Raw genomic sequence first — 12,956 nt, forward strand, 5'->3', positions numbered from 1 at the left:
GGCAAAAATGCAAAGGAGGGGAGGGAAATAATCGTTTGAAAGCAATGGATTTGGAATGCGTAAGAGGTAACAGTGTAGGTAGTAGTGTTGTGGGAGTGTTTAAGAGCTCTGCCTCAGAACTCTCCGTGCCTTTCATTTCCCTCTCTACAGCTCAGGCTAGGGAAGCCCATCTCAGCACAGGCAGGAAGAGCTGCCCACAGCCCCAGTCTAATTCTGGCAAAGAAATCAGCCTCGCTGCCTGCTTCAGCTGGCACCCACAGAGACCAGTGGGCTGGGGTTTTCCTTGACAGCGTATATACAGCAGGTATTTGGGGGTAGATGCTCTGAGAGTGGCACCTCTCCCTTCCTACAGCACTTCCCAAGAGTCTGTCATCAGCTCAAAGGCAATTAATTTCAACAGCATCTCAGCTAGTTAGTGCTGGTGAGCGAGGGAGTCACTGGGCGAATGCACATATACCACACACACACACACACATATACACACACATATATGAGCACACATACCTATCAAAATAGACTTAACTGCAAAAAGTGGGTCTGGAAAAGAGATTTCATTTCTCTTGAAATTGAGGGCTTAAGTAGGATCCTCGAGGTTGCTGGAAAATTTCCAGCACTAGCCTGAGCCCTGCTCTCCCCAGCAGCCACTGCCCCCGCGTCTCAAAGCCAGCCAAATGAGAAACCAGATCCCTTCAAAATGAGCTGGAATGAACATGAAAATCCTTTTCTTTTCACGTGTGCCCTCTGGGAGAGATAAAAACGTCCTCAACACTTGGTTGTTCAAAAAAAACCCAAGCCCAACCCAGTAACACAAGTGTTATTTTCCCACTTTGGATTATTTTTCCATGACATTGGAAATAACAGGAATATCAGAAAACAGTGTTCTCATCCTTGCATTTTATCAACTGAAGTAATGGCCAGCTATTATTGAGTGGGTTTTTTAAACAAGGAGAGTTTACCTCCGTAGCATACATCCAACAGTACCAGAATACTCAATTTTAACTGAAAAAAAACCCCAATTTCTGTTGCTCAGGCTGGTTCCTTTGTGATATAAAAATGCTGTTAAACCAACAGTACTCCAGTAAATACCAAGAAATCCACAGCCCTGCTCACTCCTTGCATAACAAACACATGCAAAAAAAAAACCCCAACTCAGCAGCAAATTAGGATCAGATTCCTTCTCCTACCAGAAAATGGGGCACAACTGCTGCTTTCCTACCACGTTTTGCCAAAAAGGAAACAAATCCAGATGAACTCGGCTCCTCGGGGACGTGGAAACCACCTGCCTGAAAAGCAGTAAAACTGTGCCCGAGTTCACTGACACACCGTGGGGTACTGAGACCCCTTCCACGCTTCCCATTTGGCTCCAAGATTCAGCACTTCTCAGTAAAAACAGGAAAAAAAAAAGGAAAAAAAATTCAACCTGTACAGCCCTTGGTGCCAGGCCTAGAGAAGCAGGCGAGCCGTGAGCAGCTCACCGAGCAGCTGGGCAGGAAAACTGGCGAAAAAAGAGGGAAAGTCTGGAGGAAAATCCCTCCACGACCTGTTCCACACAAATCCCCCACAGCAGCCCTGGCTCAGCTGCACCGACTGCCCAGGCAGCACCCCTCCTGCACCTCTTAAAAACTCTGCACGGGGCATAAGGGTGCCCAGCAGCTGTGGTACTCCAGGTAAAAGAGATTTAAAAGGCAGGATGGAAGCAGCTATTGCTCACGCTACAGAAAATGTAGGATACAACAATGCCCCTGGCAGTTACTCTTAACCTCTTTCAAACACACGCTGCCAGGTGTCTCACTATGGAAAGATAACTGAAGATAGTCCCTTGTCAGCATTTTCACTCAAACACTTATATTTTTATCTGCATGAGATACAATTTTCAGCCTGAAAATAAACCCGTTTTTAACACATTCACAGCACAGATCTATCCTCCTCCACCTCTCCCGGCGAGGGCAGATCTTGCTAACTCCACTCTACACATGCAGCACAATCCCTGCTCCTCTTCCTCCTGATTTCCCAAGGGACAAAACCTAACAAACGAAACCAAACGAACAGATTTTGGAGCTCTGCTCCAAACCCACACGCTTCTAAACTAAGTCCCCAGATCTATGGTCACGGTGGCAAACAGGCCGCTGGTGCTCTACGGCCATCTGCACGGCTTCTTGGAGAGACTCAAGATGCCAGATTTAATGTGAAGCAGGAGCTTTACTCCTACTGTACTCAAACTATGCGTGGGCTTAAAAAAAGTGTGCACAGATGCCTTTACACAATTGAAGGCTTAGGTTTTTCTTCTCCTGAAAAAGCTGACTTTTTGACTTTTGGGTAAAAAGATATTGAAAAGAAATCACTTTTTTCCTTCAATGCTAATTCTGTTGCTCCTGAGCAAGGGCAAGGGGAAAAAATATTCAAAGTTTAAAATATCTTCTCTAACTAACATTTTTACGAGCATGTATATGTGTGTATATACCCACACACACAACCACACGTGTACATACAACTCTACAGCCAAAACAAACAATAAATTCATATTTAAATGCTACTGATGACAGATAAAACTGGAGCCAAAGAAGATTACTTCCCTTTTCCTACAACTTTTACCTGCATTAAATTAGAAACCAAACCCAATCAAAACCACTAAATTTTCTCATTGTTTTTAACAGCTAAGCTGCTGTGGTATTTTAATGCAGGAGAGCAGTCAATGAAGGTTTGTTAATGATGAAGAGAAATTGGTTAAGCAATTTGGTTTTTAAAGACTGATGTAGCAAGAAGGAATCGGGGAGGTGTGGGGAGAGGAAAGGCTTGGGAAGGGGAAGGGTAAAAACACACACTTAAAAGAGTCATTTCACATTGTAAAAAAAATAGCATGATCTTCTCGTAACACCAAGCAGGCCTACAGCATACAAAGCAGGCTAAGTACAGGCAGACTTTAGACAGCTACTGGGTCATTGACATCTGATTTGTGTGATCTGTCCAAATTCTGGAGGTTACTTATTTTTGCATGTCCAATTTGAGATTGTACCTTTTTTTGGTTTTGGTGGTTTTTTTTTCAAACAAGTCAATTCTCATTGTTGGAAGATTTTTCCCCCCCCCCACCATGTGCTGTGTTGCTGACTCCAGAAGTACTTATAAAAAATGTAAAATATTATAACTATCACGTGGGAACGACTGTGCAGGGAACCAGTTATCCCCAGCTGTTCTTTGGTTTGTTTTAACTAGGGTAAAACCATCCCTTGAGTCAGGGAAAGGAAAGCAAGGAAGAAGGTACTAATTTCTTAAGGAAAACAGAGTATGGAGGAGGAAGTATGAGTCTTCAGCCTCAGAAAGTTCAAGGTATCACCTATACTAATGGTTTTCAAAAGTCTCAGGTGGTTTTAGCCCACATTAGCAGTTTTGTCTCCAAGGTCACGGGAAGAAAAACCACAAGCTTTGCCTGTTATCAGAATGGCAACGTGGTGTTTGGTCTGCAGGAAAGCAGCGTGTCCCTACCTCTTTTATCTCAAACCAGATGAAAATAGGTCTTCCTACAGCTACTCCTACCTCTGACACAGATACAGGCCAGGCAGTTACCCTGATACTAGGCATGTCCGCAGCATGGCCCAGAAACCTTTAAGGACAGAGGCAGAGCCTTTGCAGATAGCGCTGTGGCTTCACATCTTGGATCCACCTGCAAATCCTTTGCTGGGTTAAGGGGTTCTCCAAAAGAAAGTCTGCAAACAGCAAAGCATTTCTGGAGTCCTCAAACACATGCACATGAGCAAACCTTCCATGCAAGACTCTTCACAGACAGAGGAAAGTCAAAAGCGGACAGTCATCATCTTCAAAATTAAAATAACCAAGAGAATGCAAAGAGCTACGTGTCATTATTCATGGAGGTAACATCGCAACATCTGAGGCTGACAGATGACAGAAAGAAAAGTTGTTTTGCCTACCTACATAACAATGGTCAAGGTTCGGGTTCATGGCTAGTGACCCTCGCTGAGAAGTGTCTGCCCTACAACCAGCCAACCACTTTGCTTCTTTAGTGCAGCGTGAGAGTAAATGCAAGAGACCGACACAGACATTCAAAGCATCATGGATAGGGGCAGGGGTGAAAGGGTTGGTCAAGCAGCTGCAAGGAGAAAGCGAGCACTTCTAGAAAAGCTGAGGTTATTAATCAGTTTAGTATCAGGGAAAGCCATTAGAAACCCTATTACCCAAATATCCCTTCGAGAAATGCTTCTGACAAAGAACAACCATAAAAAAAAATCATTTGCAGAAAAAACCCAAATCTGTAACCAATGATCCCTCCTCACCTCCCTCTCCACGCCCACCTCCCACCCCAGGAGGTTTTGCATCTTTGGTTTCCCCACCATTAAATGACACCCCAGAGGGATTTACAATGCATATCCCCATTTGTTCCAGATTCCCCAACCTCCTCCCATGTCCCCTCCCCTCCTCAGACTTTGTCCCATAAAACTGGGATTTTCTTTTCTTTGGGTTTTTTTCTAAGCAGACAGGTTACTTCAAAAACAGACAAAGCCAATTAGGGGCAAGTGACCTATCTGCTTACCTGGAGCAAAACCAAAAAGCAAACCCAAAAACCCCTCAAGAACTTAGCACCTAAAAATGATTGATATCCTCAAAATTTCCAACAGCAGCAAAACAAAGAAAGAAAAGATGCAATGAGGAACAGGGGAGGGAAGAATGGAAGTTAACGCAGGCTCTTCGTGGAAATGTGGTAATCTCACCCTTAGATAAAATTCACTGTCCACAGAACTTTTGGGGCTCTCTAAAGAGTAATTTTTGTTTGCTTGTTTTGGAACATATATTTCTCTCTTTTGGGTTTTCTTTTAAATGCATTAGTGGGTCCAGCCCAAAGCCACATCAAACCAAATCAGTGTTCTGTATCTTCTCACTGTGATTTAGTTTTTTTTTTTAGCTTAAATTATCTTTCTTTGGAGGCTGGGTTTGGAGGGAAGAAAAACCAAACAGGTGCATGGAAGAAATTAACATTTAAAAAAAAAAAAGTAAAAAACAAAAGAAAAACTATCTAGCCCCATTTTCAATTAAAAGCTGTCTGCACAGTGTGAAATACTGACAGGCTTTTGCTATGCTACATCCAGATCTGCCGTGTAACTTAGATGGTAACAACTGGGGATGCTCTTGCTTAGCATTCAGCCCAGATGAGCTACTTTCTTTTGGGAGCTGAGGGCTCATTAAAATGACCTTTCCCCATGATTATTATTTAATGAGTGCGCTCTAAAACAGAAACCCCTTGTGTCTCTGGAGGAAAAGTCTCGAGTAATCTCTTTTCCCACTGAAGTACTAATGACAGACTGACAAAAAAAAAGCTGCAAGGAAAAAAAAAAGTGAGGTGAGGGTGAGGGAGGGAAACTGGAGAATCAAATTTAATGCAGTAATTGCCACAGCCTTGAACACTGTGGGTTACGTCTGGGCATCTGAAAAAACTTACCACTCAAAAAGAGATGCAAAACCTCACCGTTTAGATTTTTAAGAGTAAAAAAAACCTACTATCTGGCTGTTAAATAATGAGGAGCTTACACTCAGCACCCTCCTGCAGCAGCAACAAGGATCAAGTGCCTCCACGTTTTATCTGCCTGCCTCAAGAGAGTCTATCAACAGAGGAAACAAACTGCAAAAGAAAAAAAATCAAAACTGGGCAAACAAAACAGAAATGAAATTAAAGGGGTTGGGGGGGAAAGGCCTAGCCTTTATCTGGACAAAGGCTGCAGGGATATTTGAATAATAGAGAGTACCCCAGACTAGGTTAATTCCAGTTCTACTCATGGGGAGTGGGAGCAGGAGGGGGATGCAGAGCAGGATGAAGTGAAGCAGCAACCTAATCGCCTGATAAGAGACACAGCAAGAGAGACAAGGTACACAGGTTTAGTTAAAAATGAACTCGATATGTTTAATAAAGCTTGATATACCAAATCGCAGTACAAACATCAAGTCACACGGCCACACAACAGTATCCCGGTATTGAAAAAAATAATGAGCAAAGGTAAAAGAAAAAAGGAAAAAGGGGAGGGGGAAAAAAAAAAGAAAGTAATTTTTAAAAAAGCTCCTTCCAAACCTCTACAAGGTTCATGCCAAAATCAAATAATAGGAAATAATAATAATAATAATAATAATAATAATAATAGTGGTGGTGGCGGCAGCAAGGACGAAGGTGAGGGTAAACTGAAGGGACAAAGGGAACAGGAAAGCAGGGAGGGGTGGACACTAAAAAACCCAGTTGATATAAAAGCTCTAAAAGAGCCAGCCAGTAATAATATCACAATGATACAGGTACAAAAAGGGTAAAAAATAACTGTCGGGCTGATAAAGCAGGCTACGCTGCCAAGAACAAAGATGGTCGCCCTGGCTCCGACCATCAAAATGGCTGACCCCAGCCTGCCAGGTCCCTCGCTCGCCCTCGTCCCCCTCCCCGCCCGCTCCCACACAGACATGGCAGAAGGGTGCGTTTGGGGTTGCATTTGCTATAAGCTAGTAACCTTGATCGAACGAGTCCTCCGAAGAGTCGCTGAAGGAAGATCCTGCCTCTGCCTCCCGCAGCAGCAGGCAGAAGGGCTGCTTCCGGCCCACCGCTGCCTTCGGCTTCAGTGGCCGCCCGGCCACAGTGCTGCGGGGAGCTGCCTTGGGGCCATTGGCCTCACGGCCGCCCTTCCTGGCCACCGCGCTGTAGAGACTGGGCAGGCGCGCCTTGGAGGCAGATGGGGGCTGCACCGGCCACTCGTCCCTCAGGGATCCCTCCTCCTCCTCCTCCGAGTCCGTATCTGTGGTCAAAGTGGGTGGCAAGAACGTTACATTGGAGAATGGGGGGTCAGAGGTTTTTTTGGGGGTGCTTTGGTGTTTCCTTGTGAAGAGGTTGTAAACCAGAAGGAGAAAGTGGCTGCAGGAGGGGCCACGTGCCACCACTTTCCACCCCTGCGAGGTCCCTCCATCAGAAGTCTCAGGCTCATTAAGTAGAAGATGAATAAACACAGAAATAGGTATTTCCATCTTTTGGTTATGAGTAGACACTCTCCACTTAGGCCAAACAATTCCTGTCCTGTCTTAAGACAAGATCCAAGGGCTGTTTTTAGCTCAGGAGCAGAAAAATGAGGTAGACATTTCTGCTATGAAGATGTCCCGCCGAAGGCACAGCAACGTGAACAACCAGCCCATCGACTTGAATCAGTCTTAACTCTGGTTATGTTCAAGACTCTGACCTAAATCTCCCTTCTACATGGACCAGCTCTCCCTGAGGTTTTTGGACACAGGCAGCCAGAGCAAGCCCAGCTGCCAAGCAGGCAACACATCTAACTCCAAATGTCTATCTTCAAACACGCTCCACGGCATGCAATATAAAGCAAACCAAAATGGAGCAGGGACCAAAGCTGCTCCTCTGTCTGTGAACCACAAACTTGCAAAGCTGCCAAGCCCTGCCATCCCCTCTGGCATCCAATGAGTGGAACAAAAAGCATATGGTACCCCTGAATGCAATAAACGTGGGTATGAATTGTCACTTCCCTGTTTGTGAACGCACCATCGGCTTCACAATGTTATAGACCGTTCCAATCCGTGAGCAGCAGCAGATGATCTGCAGCGTCAGCCCAGGTTGGGCATCACTCCACATCTCCACTGCATTGGTTGTGGCGAGGAAGAAATGAGGGGTAGCAAGTTTAGGAGGCCCAAAGCCCAAATATGCAAATGATTTTTGGCATCTGACTTCCATTAAAATCTGCAGGAATAGGATGCTCAGTTCACCCTTTGGATCTATGCCCAAGGTTTTCAGGACTCCAGCTAGAAAATCACGAGGTTAAGAGGCAGAAGGACTTGGCACCAGTCCTGCTCCTACTCCACAAGAGCAGCCCTCCAGCCATGGGAGGTACAGCCATATGCTTGACCTGCCTCCCCAAATCCATCACACCTCAGTGACCAAATGACAGGCTAAAGCCCTTTCCTCAAACCTGCATACACCAAAGCTGAGCCATTTCAGAGTTGGTTCCTCAATGACAACAATCCCCCTGAGCTGACATTCTGGTGGCCAAGGCGTACCAAGAGACTCACTGGAGATGGGAGGGGTTGGATTCCATTAGGTCCAGGAGAGTGTTTTTGGACATGAAACCACGCTACCAAGCGCATGGGCCCTGCAAAAGCACCTTCTGCCACAAGCCAAGGCTGTTAGCTCCTGCAACACCCCATGTCTTCTCATTAGCTCCAGAGCTCCCACTTAAGAAGCCCTATGTCTGTCCTTGGCAGCGAAGCACATTCAAGAAGAGAACTGTTGGGTGGTACGCACAGCATGATCAGCCAAAGGCTGTGTTCAAGTTCAGTGAACACAATGTCTCCACTTTTGTCATGTATATGGCTAATTTCATTCCAAACATTTGCTCTGTTGGAGAACCACTAGCTCATCATCTTTCTCATTAGTCAAAATTTCCAAACTGGTGTTGCACCAAGAGATGTATTTGTTATGCACACAAACACCCCATAAGGGTTTTAACAGGGTACTCAAATAGCTGCAAGCAAAGGAAAAGCTGTCTATACCAGTGAGCTAAGACAATTACACAACCAGGCCTCAGACCAAAAACTCCGAGTCCCTCACGCTCTCTGCCCCATTGTCTGCCTGAACTGTTAAAGACTCTTCCACACCTCTGGTTCTGCTGCCTTCTCAACACAACCTCCAATTCAGATTTTTCCTTCTGTAACTGGAATCCTTAGCTCTGCTTGTTGGCAGGAACCTTTGCCATGGCTGCATTTTGAGTTAAAGAAACGGCAATCAGTACATAGGATGCCAGCATGGAAATGAACACTGATGGGACAGATGGGAAGGCTGAGCAGTCAGCCAGGAACCAAGTCAGGGCACTGAAGGGCAGAAAGATACTCACAACATCAGTGTCCCCTGGCAGGCTTTGCCTCCTGCAACTAACTCCATGGCATAATCTTAAAGCCAGTTCCAACCCAATTCAAAAAGGGCTTCAAAAGTCACCTGCTAACCACGTCCTGGAACAGAGCTGTGAGCGCTCATGAGAGAAGGAGAGTGTCTACTCCCACCAAAAGCAAGAACATGGGTCAACTTCTTTTTTAAAGCACTTCTCCCACTGACAATCCGTACAACACAGGGCAGGAGGAGACGCACTGACACTGGCTACCTCCTGGACAGCAAGTTGGGAGGATAATTCATCCTGACCTCCAAAGATGCAGCCGCACTGACTAGCCAGGGAGGAGATGACTTCTCACTCTCGAGCAAAACCAGACCCATCTTCAAGAACCCTTCCAAGAGGCCAGAAACCCCCACAAGCCCCCACAAGAGATTACGCTCTAAGAAGAGATAAATGAGGGGTTACTTACTATAGGAGTAGCTGCTGACTTCAGATATTGCTGGTGAATGGGAAACCTTGAGCTGATTTTTGACTTTTAACCCCACCTCCATCTTCTTCATTTTGGCAGCCACTTTGTTTTTACCTTCCTTGGTGGTTTTCAGTGACAGGCCCAGGTTCTTGGCCAAGCTCTTCTTCTCCTCCTTGCTTGGCAGGGCCTCGTGGGGTGGGAGGTACCTGCTGCCACCTCCACTAGTTTTCGGCTTTCCCCCAGTGCTGTCGACAAACTTGAAGGGGGATTTGAGCTTGTCTTGTTTGGTGAGCGACAGGGCTTTGTCAAGCTTGCTGGCCAGCTGCTCCTGATCTGATGGCACCTTCTTTTTGAGCTTTAACTGCTGAGGTGAAAGGAAGAGACACAGGTGAATACAGAGCAGATATCATGGCAGACCTGAGGGATTTTACTAGTCCTCCTAACAGTCTCTCACATGCCCTAGTCACTAAGGCCTCAAAATTAGTCTTAGGCTCGGAGGCCATAACCCACCATGCTCCTAAGGAGGAAGAAAAGGAAGACATCAGCAAGCAGCACAGCTTTGTCCTTACTGAGCACTACAAAACTGCCAAATTAACTTAGAAAAATTGAATTTTCTTCCTAAAGAAATATGTTCCTAGAACAACGTATTTCAGAGTTCTTTTTTCTTCTCCACACCTTCTGGCTTTTAGGATATGTTTGGGTTGGTTTTACACGCTTTTCTCTAAATCATGAGGACTAAAAATCTTCTTTACTCCAAACCCCAGCCAAATAAATAGGGTTTTCCACATAATCAACCAGCTCCAGAGGCTGGGATGCCAAAAAGACCCAAATACCTCTCAGTGAGACAGCACCACCGCATTACAGTCAGCACTGCTACATCCCTTTCAGTACTTCCTTGCTTCTTGAAAGAAGTAAATATACTTTACATGTGTTCCAGCTAGATAACAGCAGCTGTAACTCGGTACTTTGCCTGCATGCATTTTGGATTTCATCAGCAGCTTAAAGCTCCAGTAAGTATCTCATTGCCTCAACAGGAGCAGAAGAAAACCCTGCATTTAAAATAGTGAGGTTTCGCTCCCTTTCCTCTCTTGCTTCAGGAAGTCCATTCCTCTCCACTAGCTTGACAGGCAAAGGGGTAGACACGCACTGCTCTGGATTCGGAGCTAGTGTGACACTGCAATGCTCCAGCTGCCTAACAGCTGCTTCTCTGCTGCCTAACAAAGAGGTCCAACTGCCACAAGCCAATGTTAGCCTTTGCAAACACCCCTCTGCTGCACACAGTCCTCTGATGAAGAGCTTCTAAACCCACAAGAACTGAGAGCTCTAAGATCAGAGGAGTCATCCACTGCAAGCCAACGCTAGCAAAGCAGGAAAAAAACCTGCTTTTGTCCTGTGGCTCCAAGTTCCCCACAAGGGCACTGACCTCATTCGAGAAGCTGGGAGCCGAATCGTGCTCTTCCCAGCTCTGGTTTCTCCCTTTCATCTTGCCACTGCCACACTCCACATCCTCGTCCTCCTCCGGGAGGGCCCCTTTGTGCCTCTTCTTCATGCCCTCACCAGTCTCAGAGTCTTCAGACAGCAACAAGGACTTGCTCAGTCTGCAAGCCAAGGATAGGATGGGTCAAAGTGGGGAGCTTTCCACCCTGTGATCCCCACCAAGCTTAAAAGTGAGGTTAAATGCCTCCTAGGACAGTGGGGATCCTCAACGGGAATCAAACCCACTGTGAAGTGACAGCAGTTTGGACAAGGTTTTCCATCGAACAGGAGAGCCAGGAAACCCTTCTTGCACACTCCAGTCCACCAGCACAGACGAGGGCGCCTGAAATCAGAGACCTGCAAAGTGGTCTCTGGAAGGATTTGGTGTCTCGAGTAACAGCCACCAAAAAGTGCCTGATTTGGTACAGATTGGCACAGAGGGAAAGGCAGACAGCTGAACTGGCCCTGGAGGTCTTGTCTCACCTCTACTTTCATGGACTCTGCATGTGCAGAGATTGATTCTCGAGGCCCGTGGAGGTGCCTCACTGTCCAGACCTTTGTTCTGGTTGCTTGGGTATGAGCAAGGAGGGGATAAGGAACTGTCACGCAGGGTGACACAGAGGGACAAGGGCACTGCAGTGAGTGGCTCGCCCATAGGACAGGCGATCTGCTTCACAAGTCTGGCCCCTCTGAGAGAGGCATTTGTGCTCTGGGTCTTCAGTCTCGCTTCATCATTTGGGGGGGGAGGGTAAACAAATAATTAAAATAAAACAAAATAAAGTAGGTGAGGCTACAAACACATCTTTCACTGCTTCCCAGCTGCCTCCAGGAACTACCTATCTGATGGATGATCAGCCAACACCTCAAGACCTCTACCAAGCCTCCATTAAAAGCTCTCACATGCCACCTCCTTCACGCAAAGCCCGTGCTAGCTCAGGTCAAACCACCACCACCACAAAGCCACTGACACAGGGCAGCTTCCTCAGCTCCCAAGCCTTTCCCCTCCCATCCATCCTCTCTGCTGACCTCCATAGACAGCTAAAGCATCACCTCCAGCCCTGGACATTGGCCGAGGGTGCACCTCCACCTCCCATGCCAGGCTGCTCAAGCATTCCTGTGATGTGAGGTCATCACGCACACACAACACGACCACGCGTGCAACACATGCACAAGTCCAGCTTCCTCCAGATGCCTCCAGCCTGTCCAGCCACTCAAACACAGAGAGCAAAACACAGAGCCACCAAGAGGACAGGTTTTCAGAAGGGCATGGTCAGTGGGAGCTGGGCACCCGAATCTGATTCATTACCTTGAAAGGTCATTTGCAAAAATAAGCAGCACTCAGGGAGGCAGCTCGGAGCTGCCTTCCCATGGGAGAGACCTGGCCATCCATGGATGGTTAGATGGCCAACGGTGATGAGATCCAGGCACCCAAACAGGAGCAGCTGGACTTGCAAAAGAGAAAAAAGCAGAAGAGAGGATGATCCAGACACTTGAAAGAGAAAGGTCAGGGAAAACCAACTCCCACTGACTAAGGGAACGCAGATGAAGACAGCGGAAACACAGCAGAAAGGCCCTACAAGGTAGATCATCTCCAATAGCCTTATCCTTCCTGTTTCTGACATCGACATCCCTGCAATTAGCTCTACAGCAGCCGCTTGCACCGTCCACTGTCCTGAAAACACTCGAGGACGTGCTCCCCGACACCAAGAGCTCACCTACAGGCCCCTGCCCAGCCACTGCTCTGCGTCACCTCACCACTACTCAGCTCAGCCTGTCCCGCTCGCACCCAACTCCACAGACACACACTCTGCCAGCGAGGAGGGAGGACACAGGCACCGTATTCCCACTCTAAGGATGGGCTCCCACACTTCCACAGCGGCACTGCTGCCAGAGCCCAGCCTGCACCACAACGCACGGCGAGCCCCCACTGCTGCCGAGATGCTCTCCCCAAGCCAGACCCTAGTTCAGCGACCCTGCCATGTTCCCATCTTCCCCAAATTCCAGCCTTACTTTCCACTCTTGCTGTCACTCTTCCCTCTCTCCTTAATGGGTGACAGAGCGCTTGATCCAAGTTTCCTCTTCCTGGGCCTTCCAGGGCCTCTTCTCGCCAAGCTTCTACTTTTCTCGTCATGCTTTTCCCTTTAAAA

General features: G+C 47.0%; 1 protein-coding gene across 3 annotated transcripts in view; it reads right to left on the bottom strand.

Moving 5' to 3' along the window:
- Nucleotides 1–12,956, bottom strand: part of TNRC18 (trinucleotide repeat containing 18) — a 56,342-nt gene that overhangs the window by 14,365 nt on the left and 29,021 nt on the right. For 2 of the 3 annotated variants that reach the window (XM_061991986.1, XM_061991983.1), the window contains exons 12-15: nucleotides 12,820–12,948; nucleotides 10,757–10,931; nucleotides 9,334–9,697; nucleotides 6,492–6,773 (exon numbers count right to left, since the gene is read on the bottom strand). In XM_061991986.1, the coding sequence (XP_061847970.1) occupies nucleotides 6,492–6,773; nucleotides 9,334–9,697; nucleotides 10,757–10,931; nucleotides 12,820–12,948 (950 nt within the window). The remainder of the gene's footprint in view (nucleotides 1–6,491; nucleotides 6,774–9,333; nucleotides 9,698–10,756; nucleotides 10,932–12,819; nucleotides 12,949–12,956) is intronic. The other variant, XM_061991985.1, reaches the window with a different exon arrangement.

Source organism: Colius striatus, chromosome 3 (genome assembly GCF_028858725.1).
Source record: "Colius striatus isolate bColStr4 chromosome 3, bColStr4.1.hap1, whole genome shotgun sequence".
Taxonomy (NCBI): Eukaryota; Metazoa; Chordata; class Aves; order Coliiformes; family Coliidae; genus Colius; species Colius striatus.